At 39.6% G+C, this 23,477-nt stretch overlaps 1 protein-coding gene across 2 annotated transcripts; it reads right to left on the reverse strand.

Annotated features, from left to right (window-relative positions):
- Positions 1-283: 283 nt before the first annotated feature.
- On the reverse strand, positions 284-22,879 carry rhobtb3 (Rho related BTB domain containing 3). 2 transcript variants are annotated; one of them, XM_067503357.1, is made up of 13 exons: positions 21,768-22,879; positions 21,170-21,401; positions 20,147-20,339; positions 17,708-17,865; positions 17,243-17,396; positions 14,725-14,920; positions 14,376-14,572; positions 8,289-8,398; positions 6,920-7,025; positions 6,001-6,174; positions 3,535-3,701; positions 3,108-3,204; positions 284-2,418 (listed from the first exon to the last, which is right to left on the reverse strand). In XM_067503357.1, coding segments are annotated over exons 1-13 (1,905 nt in total). In that variant the 5' UTR covers positions 21,770-22,879; the 3' UTR covers positions 284-2,299. The 2 variants fall into 2 exon arrangements, with proteins under 2 accessions (XP_067359458.1, XP_067359459.1); XM_067503358.1 differs by having other exon boundaries at positions 17,288-17,396; positions 21,768-22,877.
- Between the last annotated feature and the right edge of the window lie 598 nt (positions 22,880-23,477).

A 23,477-nucleotide genomic window follows, 5' to 3' on the forward strand; every position in this document is an offset into this window, starting at 1 on the left:
GTGATGCCCCATGGAAGAAACCAGAGAAAGCCATTAAGTGCATAATTCGGTAAAGGTTAAGGCACATTGAATACAAATCCACACATTAGAGTGTGACCCTCTGCAAACTAACTAGGTCCCCTTTCAATAAATCAATAAACCATGACTACATAAGTAAACATTCATTGTTGAGCGGAAACTGTAAAGTCCATTGTTACCAATCAACTGAAATGTGACAGTTTTCGAGGTTCAGGGTGGTTACTGAAAGACACAATGTACAATCATCAATGGAGTCTGTGGTATATTCATTCTAAAGCATGTCTTTATTGAAAGTCAGACTTCAGGTTATCTACAGTTTGTACAGCACTGGCCCCAGTGGAGGCTTGTGTGTGTCTCCACATACTGGGTGTAGATGCAGCACTGGGGTACATTTAGTTTCACAGTCCAGAGTTTCACCTGTTGTTTACCGTCTGATTTCCTTTTTTTTTTTTTTAGAGTAAACTGGGATGTATGTGTGAATTTATTACTAGACACACTTTGTTGTGATACAGCATCAGGTTAAATGTACCAAGTGACTATCTGTACACTGTCAGAATTACACTGTGGCATCTTTCTTGTACTATATATACACACAACCTGCTGTTACATTTGTAATACAATGCTGCCACAACTAGATACAAATACATTTAAATACTGCTGGTCGACTGTTATTGACTGAAACATTTAAAAATATCTGCAGTTTCCCATTGATCTTCTTCACTTTGTTTTATTGAAGGTTTAGTTGAAAAGTTTTTTTTTTTTCGTATGCCATTTTTATTTTTACACCTTTTAAAGCAAAAGGCAGTGAAACAATAGACTGTACAACCATATGGCCCAGTTATCTTTACTCATAACAAAAAAAACAAAACATAGATGTCCACATACAGTATAGTTTACAAAAATAATTGCAGCACCAATAAATCATAATCTCATTATGAAACAACCTCTCAAAATAAAAAAATAAAGACTGTGTATCCACCCAGGCATTTTGGTTTTTATTTTACCAAATTATCTTCATAATATGGTTGTTTTATTTTACCACCTACTGTACACGTAAATATCACAAAAGGCTTTTGCCTTTCAGTGTGCGAGATAGACCTTTATTGTTTTCCCAAATATAAAAGTAAATAGTTAACCTGCAAAGTAAATTGTGGGAAAGGCAAGTTCACATACTTTAAACGAAGTTTAAAAACACACTGAATATCGTACTGGATTTGGTGTAGACTTGATTTTGAAGCATCCATGTGTAGTTCAGTTTGATTTTATTTAATTTTTAAGTTGTGTCTCAGTGAAAGTTAGATGGCCTCATTTGACACAGTCTACAACCGAAATGTATTCCCTCTCACATGGTAATAAAATCAGTCTGTCTCTGAGACGCTCACGGATGTTGCATTATAGATCTGAAAGAATCTAATAAGAAATTAAACTATATGATTAAATTGGTCCTGCTCGAATGCTTAAGTTAGATTAGAGAAGAAAATGAGAGACTGTGCTACCAGCAGCATTACTAGTTGCTTTCCACTCTGCTCGCTGTCTTTATATAGGTCACCGCTAACACTCACGGAGCTGCTGAGGAGTTAGAGGCTCAAATGTTATTTCATCTTTAAATAAAATGTTCAAGGTTATCCTTTTTAGATCCAACATCCAATCATGGACCAGTTTGGGTTTAACGGAAGTTGGACAGTCCTGTTTCCGGACACATCACCAGATGTTTGTTTGTGAATAAAACACTTGAGTGCAGTTTCTTTGCTGTTTATTCAGCCTGAATTCACATTAGTTGCTACTACACTTTAAAACTCTCAGCATGATTCTGGATTCCAGCAGATAACTGTACTTGCAATGCAGCCATTTTGTGTCACAGCTCATCTCCAAAATCCACCATTTTCAACCAGCCAATAAAAATATATAGTCTCAAAGAGCCTCTGGCTAGTGGCCAGACAGTCATTTTAAATTCATATCAGTTTTAAAGGATCAATCATTTTGTATTGCCATGATAGAATAGTCATTATGCACAGGAGATACAATGTTTCTCTAGGAGAATACAGATGTGTCACAGTAGTTGCTTCTTGCAGTCCTGTGGGTAGCGACCTTTTTCCTCTTTAACCTTTTCCCTTAGAGTTAGCCTATTGTCCAGCAGGATGAACAAAGGAAAATGTTTCTTCTGTCTGTTTGTCCATACTTTGATGACAGTTCTCACACTCTCTTATTATTTTCCCACTGGTTAACCTCCTCTGCCCCTCCCTCTGTTTTTCACAGGATCTTGGCGTTCAGATGGGGAGGGTCACATGACTAAGCAGCGAGACTTGCGTAGTTTGCGTCGTCGCTGCTGGTACTCGCTGAGCTCCTGCAGGTAGCCTCTGGACGGCCAGCGTAGCCTCTCCACCTGCTCACGCTCTTCCTCTGGAACACACAAACCCAAAGATACTATTATACTCCACACAAAATTAAGGGATGTTTGGCTGATAAAACTTTTTGCAAGATTTAGTGTACTTGGCACACACTCACAGATACACCTACAGTAATAACTCTTTGAGTTGCTGCAATGAATACAGGCGGCAAGGCTGAAATGTCCATTAGGATTTTGATTACACCAACAACAGATGACCAACAGTAATCGATCATGTCTTGCTTCTTTAATCTGTCCTTTGACTTCTCTCATGGGCTTCAGTACCCATCCAATGAACTTAAACGAGTCTTGTGTGCGTGACTAATGACAATAAAATGTGCAAACGGGAGCAATGTTGTTAATCTTTTTAATTAACCTGTCTTCAGCTGCTTTTATGTGATGTTCTAAAAGGTTTTACAGTTGTTTATGAGCATGTTAGATTTTTAAAACTCAGAAATACAGAAAGTGATGAGCTCAAAGTTACTGGTGCTTACACTCTGCCTTTATTTAAGACAGAAAGAATAGGCTTCTTTCTACCTGTGTTGAAAAAGCTCATGGGTACTCTGAATTTTAAACTGAAGTCTCAACCCTTTACAAAGTGTAGATCAGCAGTTTAATGTTGCCATTTTAGAATGCATAATGATCTCCACGATAAAAGGTTATTTGTAATTGTCAGACCACTGTTAAAAAATTACACACTGACCTGAAAGTTCCAGGAAGTCAGGTTTGTGACTGAAGATTAGGTAGTTGTTGGCAATGAAGTGAAGGAGCCAGATATACAGCTGTTCTGCATTATGGCACTGAGAATCAAGTGAAACAGAGACAAAATGCCACATCAAATTATTCTTTTAACAATTAAGGCTTTAAAAAGATCACCATAAATACCTATTGCACACAGAGGCCTTGATCTGCTGCCAGTTGAAAGATCAATCATTTGACAAAACACTGCACTGGGCAATTTTTTACAAAAAGTTAGACGTGTTCTTAAAGAAACTGCACACTGGCAGCTAAAAGAGATGTCATATCAAACTAAAGCAGTTACACAGAGGAGCTGTCCATGCAGGTCTGTTCAAGCTCCCAATTCGTATCTCTCACTGTTTTACCTTAATTTTATATAATGTCACACTGACCTTTGCTCTGCGGAGTAGTCGCACAACACTGATACCCGTGGATGCCAGCTCCCTACTGGGCATGCTCTGAAGGTAAGCACACACACAGACCTCACACAGGTGCTGGAGTCGTTTCACCTGGTACATCTCAGCACAGACAAGCACAGCCATGGCCTGCAGAACACTGGCTAGATACACAAACAGACATAAATGTCAGTTTAAATGGTAAATGATAAAAGGCTTTTTATCCAAAACGCTTTACAATGGCTGCCATGCAAGGTGCTCACCTGACCCATCGGGAGAATTTGAAGTTCAGGGTCTTTCCCAAGGAGTTTAACTAAAGTTTGACCAAATACATCTCCAATTGCAGATTTAAGAGTAAAGATAATTTAAAAAATATGTAATTAAAATTATATATATTTTTAAATTGTGTTTGATACAAGACAAGATCAGCTAAATAAATCAATTTAAATTAACCCTTAAACAACATGTCGTACTTATCACAAACAAGGAATTCCAGGACAATCCATGCTATTTATTAAAATTTTTAAAAAATTAATAATTAAATAAATTTAATTTATCGCTTTTGAATGAAATTAGATAGTCAAATAATTTTAAACACCATCATCAGTAGTGGTGGTATTTGACTGTCATTTATGTCAGGCAAGTACGACCTGCAACATCTTTCGCTGCCTCATATGAACACTGATTCTCATGAGACTGTCAAGCTGTTGCTCTCTCAGTTGAGCAGCAGTCATACAAAAGTTTTTTTCTGTCTGGCTGCACAATCACCCACAATCTATGAATGAGCAGAAACATAGTATTCTGCTATCATTTAGTGTTTACAGTAACAAGTATTTATCTGTGATTGTGCCCTTTACTTGATTTCACACGCTTTAATTTTGTTGATGCTGATGGAGTTACCTTGCTGTGACCTTGATTGCTGAGCTCTTACATAACGATGCAGCGGCTGCAGCCTCTGGAGCTCCATTCCTTTTAATTTCCCATGACTCAACTTGAAGCTGTATCTTTGGAAGCAGCCTGTTTACCCTCATTGTAGTTAAGCTGGATCGCAAAGCTTGCTGATTTAAGATTTTCATGATTTTTTAATCAATATATGCCACAGAATAAGGGTATCATCAGTTGCCCTAAAGAGCTGCTAATACATAATTTTCCCCGATGCTTTACTGATGCTTTATGCTCCATTCAGCAGTTTCATTATATAACAATACTGGAAATGCTATAATTCTTAACTAACCATTTTCTTCACTATTAGAACCATATCACTCAACCTATCTTTTAATAACAGAACATAAAATTGTATTTACTTGTTGCAGTCTTAATCAAAGCATTCCGTTATGATATCAACTTGGCCGTCATTAAAGTACTCACACACAGACAAACACCTGCAAAACCCTGTCATTCAAAGCTGCTTTGAGTAATCTTTTACCACTAGGGGGTGAAAAAAGTCACAAATATACACAGCAAGACTTGTTTTGATCAGCAGGAAACAACAGCTTCTTTACACATGTAGTGGCAATGTTAATGTGAAACTGGGAGTCCTGACTATTTGATAAAGCTAAAAGCAGTAATTTGCTATTTTTCAGTTAGTAGACTTGGTGCACAACCTGAAAAATATATTTGTACGTGCTCTACGAATACAATTATCAATGTACTGTACAATGTATGTAATGTACTGTGGATTGTCCACACCAGAGACAATTATCAGAACTAATTAATTTGAAAATGCAGAGCATGTGTCAGAGAGTGACAGCGGAAAGCTATAACATCAACAAGTCTGGGATGTGATTTGGCACCAATAAAAGCAGTTGAAGTAGCAATGCCATGGGTTGATTGTGTCATCACTAAATCTAATTTAATTTTAAGCTCAGTACTGTGCTGCCACATGCCTCCTGAGACTGACACTGGCAGCTTTTTGCAGTCACACAGATGGTTGATGGGACTTGTCATCTGCGCTTATGTTCTAGGCAGCGTTTTGTGAGTGAGACCTAAAGGAACAAACTACAGTACCACTCTCAAGTGTGTTCCGATTTGGGATCAGTGCTTATTTGCAAGGTACATTAAAATTACATCAAATTACAAAGGTCCATTGTCCTACAAAAAGCCATCAATTTAATGGTCAGATACATGGCACACATTATAAAGCAATTTTTATCTCAACTAAGTTCTGTTTGAAGTTTATGTCTGCAAGCATTATTTTCACATTTATATTACAACAGGCTGAACATACAGTTATAGGCAAATTGTTAAATAACACAATGACTGAGGGTATCCGAGAGCAATCAATCACATTACCATACAAATCTGCCACAGGGTTTAATTAGTCCACCAGATAAAGTCCATTGGAGATGTGTTTGCAATTTAAGTCCTCATTGACTTATCATATACTCTGCAGTAGAAGTACTGCAGTGGTCACAGTGATACACTATATCGGGTACCTGTCTGGATTGTGTGCCATAAACTCACCGGGACAGCAAGAATCAGTGTAGAGGTACTCCAGGAAAGACAGGAAAGTATCTGAGGACACTCCGTGAATGGGCACCACTCGACTCCGGGCCTCTGCATACTTCCCACTGAACATGGCTGCCATGACGTCACAGCGTGCAACCAGGACTGCCCGGTGGGCTGGCAATACACTCCCTAGGACACACAGAAAAATGTTGAGTCTGGACCTGGAATCACAATGCCAGACAGTATAAACAAAAACAAAATTAATATACTGATTCATGAATTGAAAGGAAATAAATTAAAAGAATGCATCTTATCCTTAATCTAAATCAAACACAATTAACATCACTAACTTTTTGTTACCGGAGAAATATAGAGATCAAACACAATTCAGTTTGTTACAAGTGATACAATGTGTCATAATAAGCCATTTAAACTAACAGGAAACAAATGAGTTACAGAGCCCTGGTGCAAGTCTTGAGATAAAGCGATGTCATTAAAGAGGTTTAACAGTCAGTGACAGGACCCACCACACTCCCCCAGCAAGTGTGGGTGTAAAAAAAAAAAAAAAAAGAGATGCACAAAATATTGTTTCGGCTACCTCCGAGACTTGAACTTGCAGCTAAGCGGTGGAAGGACAATAAAGCTTGTTGTACTGAGATAAATATTGATTATTATAGGCTTGTGAGCATTTCTGTACTTTTATTTTTTAATATAGAAGCAAAATGCAGCGGATGGAATCTTTTGGTGAGATGAAACATGACAATAACGGAAGGGAGCCCATTGCTCTGATCTTATTTTGTCTCCAAATGGATGACCCGGCCCGGGACTGAGATCATAATTCAATCACATCTAATACAATTTAACTTTCTGCTGCTGTGTGACAGTGCATGCATTTGTAGGAGTATGTATGTTCAACAGATCAGCATGAACGCACCTTGCACCATGAAGATGACATCTGAGTAAAGAGGAGAATTAAACAGGTTGACAAGAGTCTGGGGGCCAAGCTGAGCTGCCCGTGCACTGGGGGTGTCCTTGAGGACCTGCAAGCATGCACACACACACATACAAAGAATCAGACACAATGTTAAGATTCCTCTGCTGGATGTCAGGTACTAGTTACAAGTACAATTGCCATTCTTTGCATCCATCCCACCTCCCCTGTGGAATACAAATGGCCTCTCTGTCAGTCTTGCTTAGTGCTACCCAAGCATACTTGATCTGCAATGCCAAGAACGACATGGTGTAACTGGCTAACGCTGAGAACAGACTGAGAACCAGACGGTCATCCAAACTGTCTATTTATTAACACATTCCTGCTCATTTTAAGCAATTTAATGTTGCATAGTACAATACGTGTATATTTAGTGTTCTTAGTGTTGTTAGTGTATAGCAGGTGAAATCAGTAGCATAAGAAAGGCTGTCTGTTTCCTTTTAGACTGTGGATGAAATGAGTGTCATCAAAGTGTCCAATTACCATTACATGACCTTTTTCAGTCAACTGAAACACAAAGAACTTCATATTCTCACACTGCTCTGCTGCAGAGGGAGTGATCAGCAAACAGTCTTCACTAAAAGCAAGAAAATAATCAAGCTTCTTTCGATTTTTTGAATCAATGCAAAACAAATTTAGCAGGTCTTTCTCATGGAGACAACTCGGAGGTATTTAAAGAGGACGAGATCAAATCATGACAGGACATTAGGGGTGTAAGTGGCCCAGACAACTCTTGGTGTATCACTTGTCTTAATGCCTCAGGTAGAAAACTTAGTTCGATCCGGATACGTTGGTCAACCATGGGTAGTGCCAAAGGATTGTCAGACACAAGTTCATAACTCATTATCTCACTATAAATGTTAAAATCTGCTCCCTATTACATGCAGCCACCTCACATTTTCTAAGTAGACACAATTGATGATGGATTTCATGGTGGATGTTCAGTGTGAAATCTTTACAAATCTTGTGTTGTGCTTCTGCTTCTGTGAGAACATCTCGTTTATTTTGTCCAAATTCCCACACTATGTGAGAAGTGATAATGGGCAGTAATTATGTAAATATCCTAATTAAAGCCACAGTATCACTGCACTGCTTCTAAACACGGTCTTGCTAATAAAGGTGCTGTTAGTCTGCAACTACAAAAACATGCATTTATAACTTTAAAACAACAAGTTTGACACATTAGATATTTAACCTCTTTTTTTAGACAGGGCTGGCATAGTAACAACACCATGAGATATTCCCATCTCTAAAAGGGATGTGTGAGTATGACAAAGACATCAGATGTGATTTTAAACATTAAAGACCTTACCCTGTCTCTGCCAATGAGAGATCGTATGCGATCAAGAAGCTGAGCAACAGCCAGTGAGTTCTTCAGCTTCTCTTCCAGAGCCTCCTGGAGGTGCTCCCATTCCCAGGCTCCTACAAAACATCCAGAAACACACTGATTCAGTGGGCCAACAATAGTAGCGTTTATAGAAACACAGAGGCAAACTTTTTTCCCAGCTGGTACGCTGATCTGATCGCCCACATACCTTACACCAAACACTCTGTCCTTTTTTTAGACAAAAGATGGCTTGTTCTATAATTTGTCTGCTTACATAACATTTGGTGGTTATGTGTTCAGACGCCGCAAAAGTCAAAACTAAAGATTGTAAGTTTGTTTGTAGTTATTTTTTTTTATTTTAATTTCATTACATTAAGTTCCTTTTTTTAGAGTTCACAGTTTGGAAGGGCTTAAAAATATCTAATGTAGTTTGTAGTAGCTGTATAGAGCTTTTCCTAGATAGTTGAAGATACTTTACAAAAGTACAGTATATTACCAACATGACAAGAACAAAAATAGTAAAATAAGTAGCAGGGAAGATCTGATCACTTGTTAAAGGTTCTAAAATGGTGAGCCATGTCAATGTAATATCCACATGAATGGCAGGAATTGGGGTTTCCAGCAGAACATTGCACAAAGCATCATGCTGGCTTCTTTTGGTGTGCACCCTGGTGGCATGTCTTCCCTCTTCTCCAGGTAAGCAACATACACACACCTGGCTATAATAGGCAAAAAAATTAAATAATCAGACCAGTCCGACAAGAACTGCATTTTTGGAGTTGCTCTGATCCAGTCGTCTAGCCAATACAAATTGGCCCCTTGTCAAAGTTACTTCAATCCTGACGTTTGCCAATGTTTTCTGTTTCCAACAGATCAATTTTAGAAACAAAATGTTTGCTTGCTGCCCAATATATCCCAACCACCTCCAGATGCCATTGTAATAAAATAATCAATATACCTGTCAGTACTCATAATGTTATGTTAGATCGGTGTATACCAAGTTTAGGTATGTGAGGCTAAGGTCAGCCTCACACCATGAAAATGATAATGCTAACAAGTACTGTAGCAGATAATCATTTGACATATTTGCCATGTTAGCACACTAATCTAAGATTAGTGATAATTTGTCAATTTATGCAATCAATCACATTACCATAAACACTAGCAAGAGCAACTGGATTAACTGCCCCTTTGAACTGTTAATCCATGATGACAGTAAGTAAGCAGGGACAGGTTCCTGCACCATGTGAAATGGCATAAGCAGTTTAGATAATAGTTGGATGGATGGAATAGACAAAGTGATTAGACATCATAAGAATTCAGCAGCTGAACATTTCACCTTAAATATTTCCATAACTTAAGGCCATTTCACTTTAAATCAATGTTTAAAACCAACACAAGGTTAAATGACCAAAGGCATTAGAAAACAAACAGGGAAAAAAAAATTTAGGTTGTGGTATTGATTCCTGTCAAAAATGATGTGAAATATAAATACTCAACAAGCAGCACTGCTGGAAAACATAGTCACTGCTTTTATTCACATTAAAAAGCCTGCACAGCCCTGAAGCTTGACTAGAGTAATGCAAACTGTCAAGGGAAGAAGGGAGCTAGACCGGGCAGGATTTAGCTCATCATTAGTTCATAATGACGGCATTTCAGCTGATAGAGGGATTACCTCAACACCCAGTGCTGGATAATGACACACAGCAAAGACACCTCATAAGCAGGGTGAGAGATTAACTCAAGTGCTGTGGTGCTGGCATATGATGCAGCTAGACACCAAAGAAACAGCAATGGGTGGGCTAGTAGAGGTTTTTGTACTTTGAGGAATGGAAAGAAATTTGATATACTGCAAAATAGCAAAAGCATTCATTCATTATCCACTGATCAGGCTGAAGCTTATACCACCTGACATTGGGCAAGAGGTGGGGTCCACCCTAGACAGGTTGCCAGTCTTACAGGCAAATTAGAGTCATCAATTAACCTAACCACATGTCTGTGGATTGTGGGAGGCAGCCAACACAGGGACAGAGGCACATGTAAACGCCACGTAGAAAAATCACACCCAGTCACAGCAAACCTCTGACCTTGTAACTGTGAGGCAGGAGTACTAACCACTTCACTGCTATGCTGCTCCCTTCGCTACATAATACCACAAATTCAATACGTTTTCATTTGGTGTTTTTCTCTCACCAATTTACACACAGAGAAACACTCACTGTCAGAGTTTGTCCTAATCTTGTCCATAAATTCTACATTCCTGTCTCTAAAATGAGACCAGGATGACCACAAACACACAAATTAATCTGTTTTACATGTACACATACGCATATACACAATAGCAAAGTGCAGTGACAAAATCAATAATTCAGCAGGATTCTACACAAGGAGACAGAGTCTTACAGTGTTAACATCACACAAGCAAAGTCACAGCCTCTCTGGCTGTCCACACACACTCAAGTGACAAAAAACCACAAGCATGGAATAAAACCATGAGTGAGACGCTGTGTGTTTACAGAGATGTGATATTGTTATGTAAATATGTTCTACATAGGTACAATAGAATGAGCTACTGACAAATGAGAGGAATTGAATTGTGATTAGAATGTATTTGTCCCGTCTGTAGCAAATATTAGCTTGTTGTTGATATACTTTAGATGGCATAACTCTGACCTCCACTACTACTGCAAGGAACCTTGGAGTTATTTTTGACCAGGATTTGTCCTTTACCTCACATATAGAACAAATCTCTAGAACAGCCTTCTTCCACCTATGGAACATTGCCAAAATTAGGAGCATCCTGTCTAAAAGTGAAGCCGAAAAACTAGTCCATGCATTTGTTTAGTTGGACTACTGTAATTCCCTACTTTCAGGATGCCCCAATAAGTCCCTAAAAGCCTTCAATTAATTTTAAATGCTGCATCAAGAGTGCTGACTGGAATTATCAAGACATATCACATTTCACCTTCACTAGCTTCTCCCCACCGGCTTCCCATAAAATCTAGAATAGAATTTAAAACCCTGCTTCTTACATATAAAGCTCTGAACGCTCAGGCTCCATCATATTAAAGACCTACTTGTACCAGATCATCCCAGTAGACCACTTCAAACTCAGAATGCAGGCCTACTTGTGGTTCCTAGAATTTCTAAAGGTAGAATGGGAGGCAGAGCCTTTAGCTGTCAAGCTCCCAAGTTCAGATTCAGGAAGCAGACACCCTCTCGACTTTTAAGTCTAGGCTTAAAACCTTCCTCTTTGATAAAGCCTATAGTTAGTCATAGTCATGCTGCTATAGGGGACCCACCCCCTAAAGCACTGAGCTCCTTTACTCCTCTCGTCCCTCATTTGTCACAACTTTGTGTGTTTTCTCCTTTAGTTGTCTTTCTCCTTCTGTAGTTGTCTCCCTCTCTGTGTCCCTTTCTGCAGGTGTCCCTGGCTTTGGAGCTTTGTGTTTTCCAGTGTGCCCAGTGTGTTGTTGCTTTTGTTCTCTCTTCACTTTTCTCACCACAACCAGTAAAGGCAGATGGCCGCCCACCCTGAGCCTGGTTCTGCTGGAGGTTTCTTCCGTTAAATGGAGTTTTTCCTCTACACTGTTGTCTAGGGCTTGCTCAAGGGGGAAATGTTGGGTTTTCTCTATACATCTTTTTAGTCTTGACTTTATTTTGTAAAGTGCCTTGAGATGACTTTGTTGTGAATTGGTACTATATAAATAAAGTTGAATATACTAATAATGAGCATTAAATACTGACAGTGTCCACAGAATTATTCTGTGGGCAAAGAAGGGGCATATTCATGTCAGGTTAACCAGTTCAAGAGAATAGTAGTATGTAAGGTCAGCTGCTTTTAACACAATCAGATTCACCATGTTGAAGGTTAAAATTAGTCATTTTTTACACAAGACTTAACTGTGTCTCCCTGCAGCACTTTATGGAAACGTGACATTCAGAGTCTCCTCAGCACATGCACATACACCGCTATTCCCTCAAAACTACACTCACACAATAACAGTATGCTCTAGTGCCCAGCTGCCCCACCACTCACACTCACTCTCCATATCACATTATCTCAGAAAAACAGAAAAAAGCAGCTCCCTACATTCTAACCCCCATCTCAACCTCTCCCACCACCTTCATTGTTCACTCTACTCACTGTTTTCCAATCTTTATTTTCTCATCTCTTACTCAGAGAGTAAAAAGAATAACAATTGACACAGGGATGCATGTGTGAAAATATAAAATGCTCTGTCTTATTCTTATTCATACAGTCACTCAAAGAAATTCAGTCTAAACCTATAATATTCTTCCCTTCTCCACTCATTTGCATCAGCACATACACACAGTGAGTCTACCTCTATTGTTTAGGTCTGTGTGTACAGTGTGTTCATTTAGTTGATCAGGGTTGCTCACGTTTCTGTTAAGAGGTGGTCATGAATAAAATTTTAGCACAGCGATTTGCCTTAAGGACTCCTGCATAGCATGTAACCTGTGATAAACTGCTGGTTTGAACAGGCAATGGGATCTAACATGCAGCACACACAAACACAGCACTGCAGATTCTTAAGTTGCAAAAGATTTTTATTACAGCATTCAGGTCCCAGACGATATCAAATGCCAGATCCAATTAAAGATGATTGTTTTAGAATGATGATGATGTTTTAGAAAAAAGTTCTGCAATTAACCCACCTGCAACATCTGTTTTGTTGCAGGTGACATATACAGGCTCTGTTTCTGTATCCTTGTTGAGTTAATATAATACATTAATAATGTTAGATGACAGTTTAATCATGTTTATTATTTATTGATGTAAATAGAAAGCCACTGTTAACCATCACAATGAAGGACGTTCAGTTTCTGCAAACACATTGCTCAGAGTACCAATTAATTCTAACAAATGTCCATATGTTTAATAGAACTAATCTGGGTGGAGATAAAGGGAACATGAGTGGCCTCAGGCATGAAAGTACAGACGTGTGTTACAAAAGCAGTGTGAGATCACACTATCACACAATTAATGATCAGGTCCTAGATTCAAATACTACTGTTGCTTACTATCAAACACTTTTAAATTGACTGATTTCTGTTTCTCAGGTAATGGAACATTGGACAAGACCCAATTGGAGGCAAAATGCTTTTTGCTGCCAAGAGACATTAATCATCTAAATCATTGGGAAAAGTAACTGCTTTAGTGGAAAGAAGTGTAGATGTCAGTCCAGTTCTATTATCAGTATTTAAATTCCAGCTGTATTGTGCCTAAGGTGATAAATGGAAAACATAATTTATTTTTAGGAGTAAAAAGTGAAAATGCATTATATCCCAAAAATCAAGTATATAGTGTGAATCCCGATTTCTCTGGACAATGTCCATGTTAGCCACTGTTTTGAAGACACTGCCCAACATGAAGACACATATCCTGATCTCCACTTTCTATTTGGCAACTGCCCCTGATGCCAGAAAGCAAGTTTGGGTAACTACATTCTGGTGAAACCACAAGGCAGAATGCCATTCTGGGTGACAGCCCTGTTGTGATGGTTGTCGCAACTTTAAATGCAGAAATAATTCAGCAGTGGGTTCTTTTTTATATGTAGAGACAATTGTAGCAATTAGTCAATTGAGTGTTTTAACAACAGCAAATATATCTCCAATCATTTAAATAATTTGTTATTTTTAGAGATCACAGTAACATGGCTCAGTAATTTGCCATGTGGGCATTCATTAGGATAATGACTCTGATGAATGCTCAGAAATCTACTAAACACGCAGACATTTTTAAAATTCTTTAAGAAGCCATAAGGGCTAGCCTCATTTAAAAACTTAACTGCTAGGAGGCAGTTAAAGTTTACCTAAATTATGATTCGCTGGCTTTCTCATTCTTCTAGAACAGTTAATTAGTGGTCTTTGGTTGTTTTTGTTTTGGATTTTTTGGTGTGCAAAATAAATTATTATAGATCAACTTAGGTTTTGGGTAATATTGACATTTTTGTCTGACTTTTATACCATTTTGTCAATTTTTTTCACTAGCAGTCAGTAAATGCTACAGGTTTCTCAGTCGTGTGTTATTGTGCTGTGTGATTTTACCTCTGTAAATGAACATAAGAGTCTCCCACAAGCACATACACAGGAGGGGGTCCTTCACCACCAGGCGAGAGAGACGTCCTGTCAAATGGCCGTCTGATCGTGGCATGTCATCAATAATGCCCCCATCCCAGATGGAGAGCAATGAATGGGGCCCTCCATCCCGCTCCCTGCAAACACACCGTGACTGTGGCCGTTCCCTGGCCAACCAAAGAACAATGGCAGCACAAAATAATTTGCAGTTACACTATAGAGGGTCCACAGGAATAGCTGAGCTCCTTCTGGCTATAGGCTCAGGTGGTAAAATAGGTTATTAAGCTGCATACTTTGAACAAGCTAATATCACTCTTACCTGGTCTTGGGCCCAAGGAGCAGCTGCCTGAAATACGGGCTGACAGCACACAGCACAGCCGCGTGTGCCCACCCCAGTTCTTTCCCAGAATCCCCGGCATAGAAAGCCACATCGGCAAACTGCACGCCACGCTCCAACAACCACTGCATGTCCTGGGAGAAGCTGGACTCCTCCACTCGAATAGGTGGAAGACAGGCTGTGGGAGAGGAGAGATAGGAAAGAGGGTAAAAAGGAGGATGAGGTGAGTTATGAAAAAAGTTACTGCAAAAATTCAGCAGAAGTGTTTTTTCTATGTTCAGAACAGCCTTTATAGTGTAATTTGTATATTGGCATGCAAATTTTTCCTTTGCGACTTATCCCTTTTCTGACAATAAATTTTGACAACTCAAAGAAAAACTGTTTTTTGCAACAATAGTGTGGTGAGGCCTTTTAATCATAAAGAGAAAGCCAAAAGAAACCAATGTCATGCAAAGCTCTGCCCTGTTACTCAAGTTAGAAAGCATGCTTCAAGACATGTTTGTCTTTCTACCAAACACAGACCTGCAAAAATGCTATCTGGGGCTCATTCACTGGATTCTGGTCTACTGAAAAAGAAATGACCAAGACTTCCTTGCATCCTTGAATTAATCTCGAGGAATTGATACAGCCATTGGAGATTTAGCAGTTACCTTTTAGATAAATTATCACGCAAAAAAAAGAAAAAAAAAGTGTTTTTAAAGAAATGTAGAAAACACCCTGAAAAAAGAAAAGGCACTGAACTGAGTATAACATTGAAATATACTTTAATTAATAAAGCACAGGACTAAAAAGCCTATTTGGAGCAACAATGTGGAAAGGAAATTACTCATTGTTGTTGATGTACACAAAACAGAAAATATTTAAAAACTGACCAGGAACGTGAAGGGGTGAAGGGAATAGAGTTGGAGAAGGTCTCAAATCATTGTGTTCCTATATTCCTATTCATACTGAACACACACAGCGCCTCATCTCATTTTCTTATGGCAGCTCCGTTTCACCCGAGAAATAGTGCTGTTTCTAAATCAGTGCACATCATATTTAATGCAAGCTACTCCCTAAGTAGAGGTAAGTAGCACTGGACAGGCACCAATAAATCCCCTAGTACTTACAGCCTTTTTTGGCAGAACTGTTAGTCACGGCATCAGATTTAGACACACTCAGCAGCACTGTGATCAGATCAATATTTAACACAAGTTTAACAGTGAAGTTTGAGTTAAAAAAAATGTATTAGTAAAAACAAATAAAATTGCGTACTTGAATGGCAGTCGTGGTTATAGCAGAGACCTACTGTATGTGTAGCTGTAAATTTCAGCATCTCTTATACACTGAACTTTACATTTTTAAAATATTAGGATGCTACAGGATCGATCTGTGTTGTAAGTTGTGCTTTTACCCAAATTTACTTTAATTATATAATGTCAACACACAAAAAGCTTTTAGTTTGTGGCAACATCCGGCAATTAGGAGTGACTGTCAACTGCAGATTTAATCAGTCTGTTTTCAGCCAATGTTCCAGTCTAAAAATGTGGAACATTAGGTAGAACATGAAGACAAAGTAAGAGTCTCGTTTGTCACAAAGCACTCCAGTTTGTTTCTGGTAAATGTTGCTACAGCAATTAAATGTAATGTGTCACTGCCACTTACTGTGTATGAATGTTGGCTTCAGTCTGTTTTGATGTTGATCAGCATGTGCATATATCTCTTCTCATAATTAACATTTTGTGTTTGCTGATAAATCTGCAAAGCACAAGGATGTTGATGCTACTAACTAAAAACTTCTAAAAGTTTCATGCATTTTGTTTTGAAGCTTAATTAAAATTTAATTGAAACAGCTGAATTCTGAATAAGAGTATTAAGACTAGATTTGAGCTTAAAAAATTAGTCCATAATTAATTAGCAATGTTGTGATTATCAATTGACCCTTATAGAATTTATTTAGTAAGTAAAGGATCTCTAATTCCAGCTGGTTTTCTTCAAAAGCAAGTTGTGAGAACATCTTTGACTTTTAGAATACTGAACTTTAGGCCCTATAGCACATTATCTAACTTAGTATACATAAAAAGAAGTTACTTTTTCAGAGATACAGAGAGAGAGAAAGAGAAATACAGAGAGAAATACAGAGAGAGAGATAGAGAGAGAGAGATACAGAAATACAGAGAGAGAGAGAGCTACAGAGAGATAGATACAGAAATACAGAGAGAGAGAGACATACAGAGTGCTGTAAAGGCCCAAGTCTACTGATTCAAACATCATTAAATAAAAATACTCTACCTTACTCATTGTGTCTTGTCTATTTCCTGTTTGGAACAGAGAATATTGATCCAGATAAAACCTGAGCTCAGCTCCTTTTGTGGCTATGTAAGTTGAAGAAGAAACAATCCACTCCACCCTATTGAATGTTTTCTCTACACTACAAAGAGCAACAACAGTATGTAATAACTGACTAATTTGAACATGCTAAAGATTCTGATTAAAAGAATAGGAAATAACTTAAACCCACAATAACAGCAGCGTCGGCTGTTAGATGCATTAGAACTCCTCTGACCTGGTTGTTCTAAGTGAGGGGGACGAAGCTCATTCACTTTATTTCCTCGTCTCTTCTCTGGCCTTTCTTTAGCTTTGTGTTTCAGACACTGAATCATGAAGTATTCCAGCTGAATGGCACAGAAATACACGTTAGTTCAAATGCAAAGTTCAGTAGAAACAGAAAGTTATTACAATACATCATGTCTCTGTTTTTATTGTCAAAAAAAAAAAAAAAACATCCTGAAAAGACCAATGTAATTTATCTGTTTTTATTTATGAGTGTTTTTTAAAGAAAAAAAGGAAGGTTCATTTTCTCAATTAATCAGTCAGCATCATTAACCGTAAAAACTTAGGTGATCAGCAGCTAAAAATGTCTGAAGTGATGAGTCCACTGTTGTTCCTTAGATATTTTTGATTCCTGGGCAGCTTCATCACTTACCACGCTGCCAAAGTAGCGACCCACAAACACGTGGTTGAGAGAGGGCAACTCCAGGTAGGTGGCCCCCAGGTCCCGAGACAGCTGCAGACCTTCGCTGTGAGGCACACAGCTGCTCCAGTCAGATGCACACAATGGACAGGTACATGGAGGGCCCTCATCTAAATTAAATAATTATTTAGAATAGAATAGAATTAAATAATTCACCCTGAATAAGCAGCTAAATCTGATTTATAATCTGGTTTATAAGGGAATATTAGTTACTGATATAAGACATAAATCTTTTGATATATAAACTGGAATGAATTGAACAACTAATGCTAATAATAATGCTAATCCCAATGTTTCACCAAATGAGCTGCACAATACATAAAAAAGGGCCATATGCTCAAATGTGTTAAAATATTCAAATGACATATAAGCCATAGCCATTTTGATCCTTGCTATTAATGTCAGCCCCTTGAAAGCAAGTCAGACAACAGAGTGTGCACACCGTATTAGGAGCAGAGTGGTCGATTAGACTAATATAACAAAGACATCATCCAGTTTAGCAGAGACCTTCATCAGGCACAGTCAAATAAATACAACAGAGTAGAACTAGCAATATACTTTACAGGACTACAAACACACCCCAGTGGTTGTGAATTGCATACTTAGAAGCCTTTCTACTCATAAGCTCAACCACAGCAGTGTCAGATACCTATGACCCTTAAGGACTATAGATAAGTATTCCAAGACTTATACTAAAAAAATGTTCTTTAAAAAGGTTAAAATGCTGAATCTAATAATTCTGAAAATGTAAAATATTATTCCGGCTTAAGATATGTGCTTGTTGGAAGCTGAACAAAAACAAGCTAGTTTGTGAGAGTAGAGCTCAAAATACACCCTTCATAAACGTAATTGAAATTTTATCAATGTATTTTGCAAAAATGACCAGGTGCCATTGCCAAAAGCATCCTCTGTTGACCTACTATGGCCTACTGTGACAACACTTTTCAGAAGCATGACATAAAGTCAAAACACAGCCTCTAACATACTATAAGAATAACTGAGATCCTCACAATATGGGTCACGAAAGTACCCAACCCAACGTGATGTCCAATTCACATTCTCTATAGGCACCAATTCCTCAAGTGCATACATATGACAATTATTTTAAATATAGTTTTCTTTCTTGTCATCATATCAGAGGCTGTATCAAGCCATTTTTTATATCTTCATTAAATTCTGAATAAAAAAAAAGACTTTTTTTAAGACTTTTAATTCTATAAGAGTAAGATTATTAGTCACAAGAGCATTAGCTTAAATGAGAAACTACAGACTTCAGAAAGACTGAACAAAGGAGGACAAAGCCAGAGATAATTAATGGGACATACAGTATATGATAATGCATACTGTAAACTTTGTACTGGCATGACACAAAGATGAAGGTAGACAGATTGTGTGAGAGGTAGAAGGAAAAAGAGTGAGTGTGTGAGTGAATGACTTAAGACAGTGTGTAAGGCAGTGACTTAGCACATCATTGTTCATTGTGTGTTTGTGTGTGTGCATATGTGCCCTTGGATGAATCCGCCTATGCTCCTGCGTTCAGCACTGGTTTAATGGCTGCATTAATGCATGTATGACAGCACTCCCTCTGCCACAGCTGTGCCTTAGGTGGTCTAAAGTCAAGCAGCAGGAAGTGCTCACAGCTCAATCTGTGCAGTCATAAGGGGATAGCATAAAAATACTCATGGCAGCCACAAACAAAAACACAAACAAAGGCTCCAGTTTACAGCTACTCACTGCCTCTCTCTCTCACCCAGCACAGACTTGACTTAGATCATTTTGCAGCAGAGCCCTGACAGGATCTCAAAGTATGTTGAGTAGAGGAGCTAAAAATACAAGCTAGTGCATTTTATAGGATTGCTTACAGAATCTGGATTCAACAGGGGTCAGCATGTCTTCAAAACCACAGTCAGACTGACTGAGGTGTAAATATGCATAGATTTTAATACCTAATGTGTTTAACTAAGTGACAATCTACTGGTGAAGTGCACTTTCAATCCATAACAGTGTGTACTCAACTGTGTATGGCACGTGTGTTCTGTGAGCTCTCGTCACTTGTAAGCCTTTTATGGGCAACACCAAAATACTGCTTTTGTGTGTTTCTTCCTGGGGAGCAGGAGGCCTAAAGGCTGCCAAGGGGAGATTTAATCATGAGCAGGCTCTTCATTGCTAGGAGGACACACTAAAGGACACAAGAATCAATGGTCCAACAAGAAAGGCATGGTATTGTCCCCAAATATCAAGGAAACTGAGACAACACTGGTAAGCCCTAAGATACCAGGATATCAAGATTAGTGATGTAGAGCAGAAAAGACATTTTCTAATTTCATTGTTCACATACAGTACATCATCATCACTGGTCAAGGCAAAAACACAGAAGAAAAGCGCCCTCACCGTTTAGCCGCGCTCCGACTGCGACAAGGATGACAGGTACACCCCAGTGCCTCAAGAGCGGGCGGAGTCTCGGAGCATAGCCGTTTCTGACCTGCTGGAAGGCCAACTTGTCAGTGACTGAATATTTGATGACCAGTATGTCTGCCTGCTCAAGAACTTTTCGAACACTGGCCCAATCGGTGTCCAATAAGTCCTGCAAATGCACGAATAAAAAACAAACAAACAAAAAAACAAAACACCAACAACCAATAGAAGCAGGTTAGAGGAGAGCTGACCTATGAGAAATACAATATACAGAACTGTGTGCATGAATCTTACCTCATATGACCGCCCCCCCCAAACCTCTCCCCTTTAATTCTCTGTAAGTATAAATACCTCAGTATAGCTCTTGGGACTTTACCCCCAGAGCCTAGAAACTCTAAAGAAATGTAATTCAATTCATCAGGCAGAAAAAAGACTTTAGAAGGCTTTGAGCAATTTAAATAAAAAAAAGGACACACTGACGTAAAAGTAGACTGACAGACTTTCAACTGGAACAGCCAACAGAGTAAGACAGCCTTAAACAGGACACAAAGTGCTGTTAAAAATCAAAAACAGCGCTTTCATTTCAAACTAGTATGTTATTAAGAACAGAAGTACTTTCATCTGTTTTCTGCAGTGCACATCGAAATAGCGTCTTACTAACACAGGTTTGTAATGCCTGCAATCATGCTGGGAGAAAAATGGCCTTGAAATAAGAGTGACAATCTTTCCACAATGACAATGATCAAAATTACACCACGTTTTGTCAAACGTTTTGCCTGCTTGGCCTTCTCGAAATGTCCTCTGCAAATCATGTCTCATTTGGTATCACACCTGAAGCAAGGTGTGGTGGAAGGTACCAGAGCAAAATGATTCTTATGGTCCTTTTCAACATGCATATTGGATGAAGACAAAGAGCAAAATGCATCAGTGAAAAGTAACATGCAGTTGTCTGTTTTCCTTCGATTTGAGCTGCACACAAACACACCACCTCTCTCTTACCCAACTGGGACAATCTCGAACCACTACAGTAACATCTCCAAACACACGTGAGGTGTACTCCATGAAGGCCGGGTTGTGCAGGCTGCCCTCCAGGTCGCAAGGTCCCACTAGCGCCCCGTGACCCAAGTAACTCCATAACAGGCCTCCCTGCAGCTGTCCCTGGCCCAGGATCTCCTCCCCGGGCCCGATTCCTCCGGGGCACTCGCTGCCCAGAGCCACAATGTGGATGGACCTGCAAGCCAAACAACTTGTGGTTGAGAGAGAGAATGGAGACACCGCAAAGCCAGATGAAGATTCAGGAGGTAACACTGAGGTAGAATACAAACCCGCCTTTGCTCTGGTCCTTATTATTCATGTCTATCACGGAGACAGTGCATAACAGTAATGTGAAGGGCTGTGACCGAGAAGAAGCTTCCTAACGGCTACTACACCTGGGTGGGTGCTAAGGTCCATTTAATCAATCACTGACAAATATTTCAGGGGCCGTTTTATATTTACCCAGCAGTCACGCGTTGGGGAAAAAATAAAGCATGCAACCATACCAGAACCATCCTTCTTCCTACATCCCTTAATGAGTTGCAGGTCACGAGAAACTTACATTGTTGTCGGCGCGGATTTGTTCCGCTGCACTACGCTATGGAGCCCGTTTCCCTCACGGTGCGTGTCCACGCCAGTCTGCAGTCAGACTCGGCTTTTTTCCGCAATGAGCCGCGGCTCCGCTCCGTCGTTAATCCCTCTCATCGGTGGCTGGGCCCCCGGGAGCCCGACAGCTGGGGAGTTTTGCGGTCACTCGCATTTTCCCGTCTCGTTATTCATTCATAAAAGCGGAGCCCGAACCGTCCCAAACCGACCGCAGAGCCGCACCGGACAGCACAGCAGGCGGCGGAGCAGCAGCAGCGGAGTGTGTCAACAGCAGCGCCCATGGAAAGACACTGCGCTAAACTGACAAACAAGTTGTCAGTCGGTGGGAAACGCCATTAGCGGAGAGGAGAGGGCAGCTTCGCGCCTCAGGGTCCAGACCATATGAATGGCGTCGGTGGATAAAAAAAGTGTCGCTGGCAAAGAACTGGCTAGAGAGTCAGAGAGACAAAGAGAGAGAGAGAGAGAGAGAGAGAGAGAGAGTGGTCGCGCCTGACTCAGCAACACGCACGCGGCCACAGACACGTAGAAGCTACTCGCGCCAGCAAACACAAGCAGCGTCACACTGGGACTTGACAGCTGCGTTTTGTTCAGTCAGACATTGTTGTCTGTACGAGATGGGGGCTTTATCTTCAACCCGAGGTTTTTGGGGGGTTATTTTTTTTTACTGTGTTGAATGCGATACTACAGAGCACGTGTGCCATAAACGTCCCCCTCCCGACTCTCCGACACATTCCAACACATAGAAAAGAATCACCCAGAGGTGCAGTGTAGCAGTGGTAATAATGAGCAACATAACAATCAAGTGTAGGGGAATTAGCTGCTCTGATAGTCAGAAAAGCTTAAATACTTAAACTAGCTTTGTCAATGCTTCCTGTGGGAGTTGGTAAAATCAGGTAGTCCGCTGTCAAACTCCAGCGTTTCCAGAGCTTTTCCAGAGCAACACTAAAGAACGAGCCTCCATCAAACGAGTGTCTCTTCTGTGGATTCCTAAAGAAACCGCGTGTCTCCACAGCTACACACTGAAAGTTTCACTTCTGCCTTGTTGCTGTCCCCACTATCTTGAAGTCAGTTTGTGTGCTTTAGTTACTGTCTCTCGTGAGTTTTAATACCCTGCAATAACAAAGACATGCTCCTCGCATGCTGTGCAGTGCTGCCTTCTTTAACAAAACACACATATGTTAAGCAGTTTCTCCAGTTGACCTGTTGCAAATACCCACCTGCACAAGATTCTCTGTTTGATAACATAATGATAATGTTATATGTATTATGTGGTAACTGGGCTCCTTGTTTCTTGTAACCACAAGACTGTGCATTTGTTGATTGTATTCAAAGCGTCACATCGGTCAAGGCCCTCAGACTGTGTTGTGAGTTTGCTGTAGGCCAACTACAGCGACCACCATCGTTTATGCACAGAGCAGTAATATACCCCAAAGCCTCTGTGTTCTCAGCCCCTGGTGTTTGCAGTTCAACAGCCATGTCACTGTTTGGGTACAGAAACAGAAAAATAGTCTGGATGTGACAGGCTGTCTGGATGCTTTACATCAAATGGTTAATAAACGATACAACCCAATTCTTATGCATAGCATTTGTGTAGAAAACATTTGAAAAAATTATTATTCCACCTTTTTCATTGAAGCCACGTGATCAGCCACAACGTTGTTATTTT

This window comes from Channa argus, chromosome 5 (genome assembly GCF_033026475.1).
Source record: "Channa argus isolate prfri chromosome 5, Channa argus male v1.0, whole genome shotgun sequence".
NCBI classification, from domain to species: Eukaryota; Metazoa; Chordata; class Actinopteri; order Anabantiformes; family Channidae; genus Channa; species Channa argus.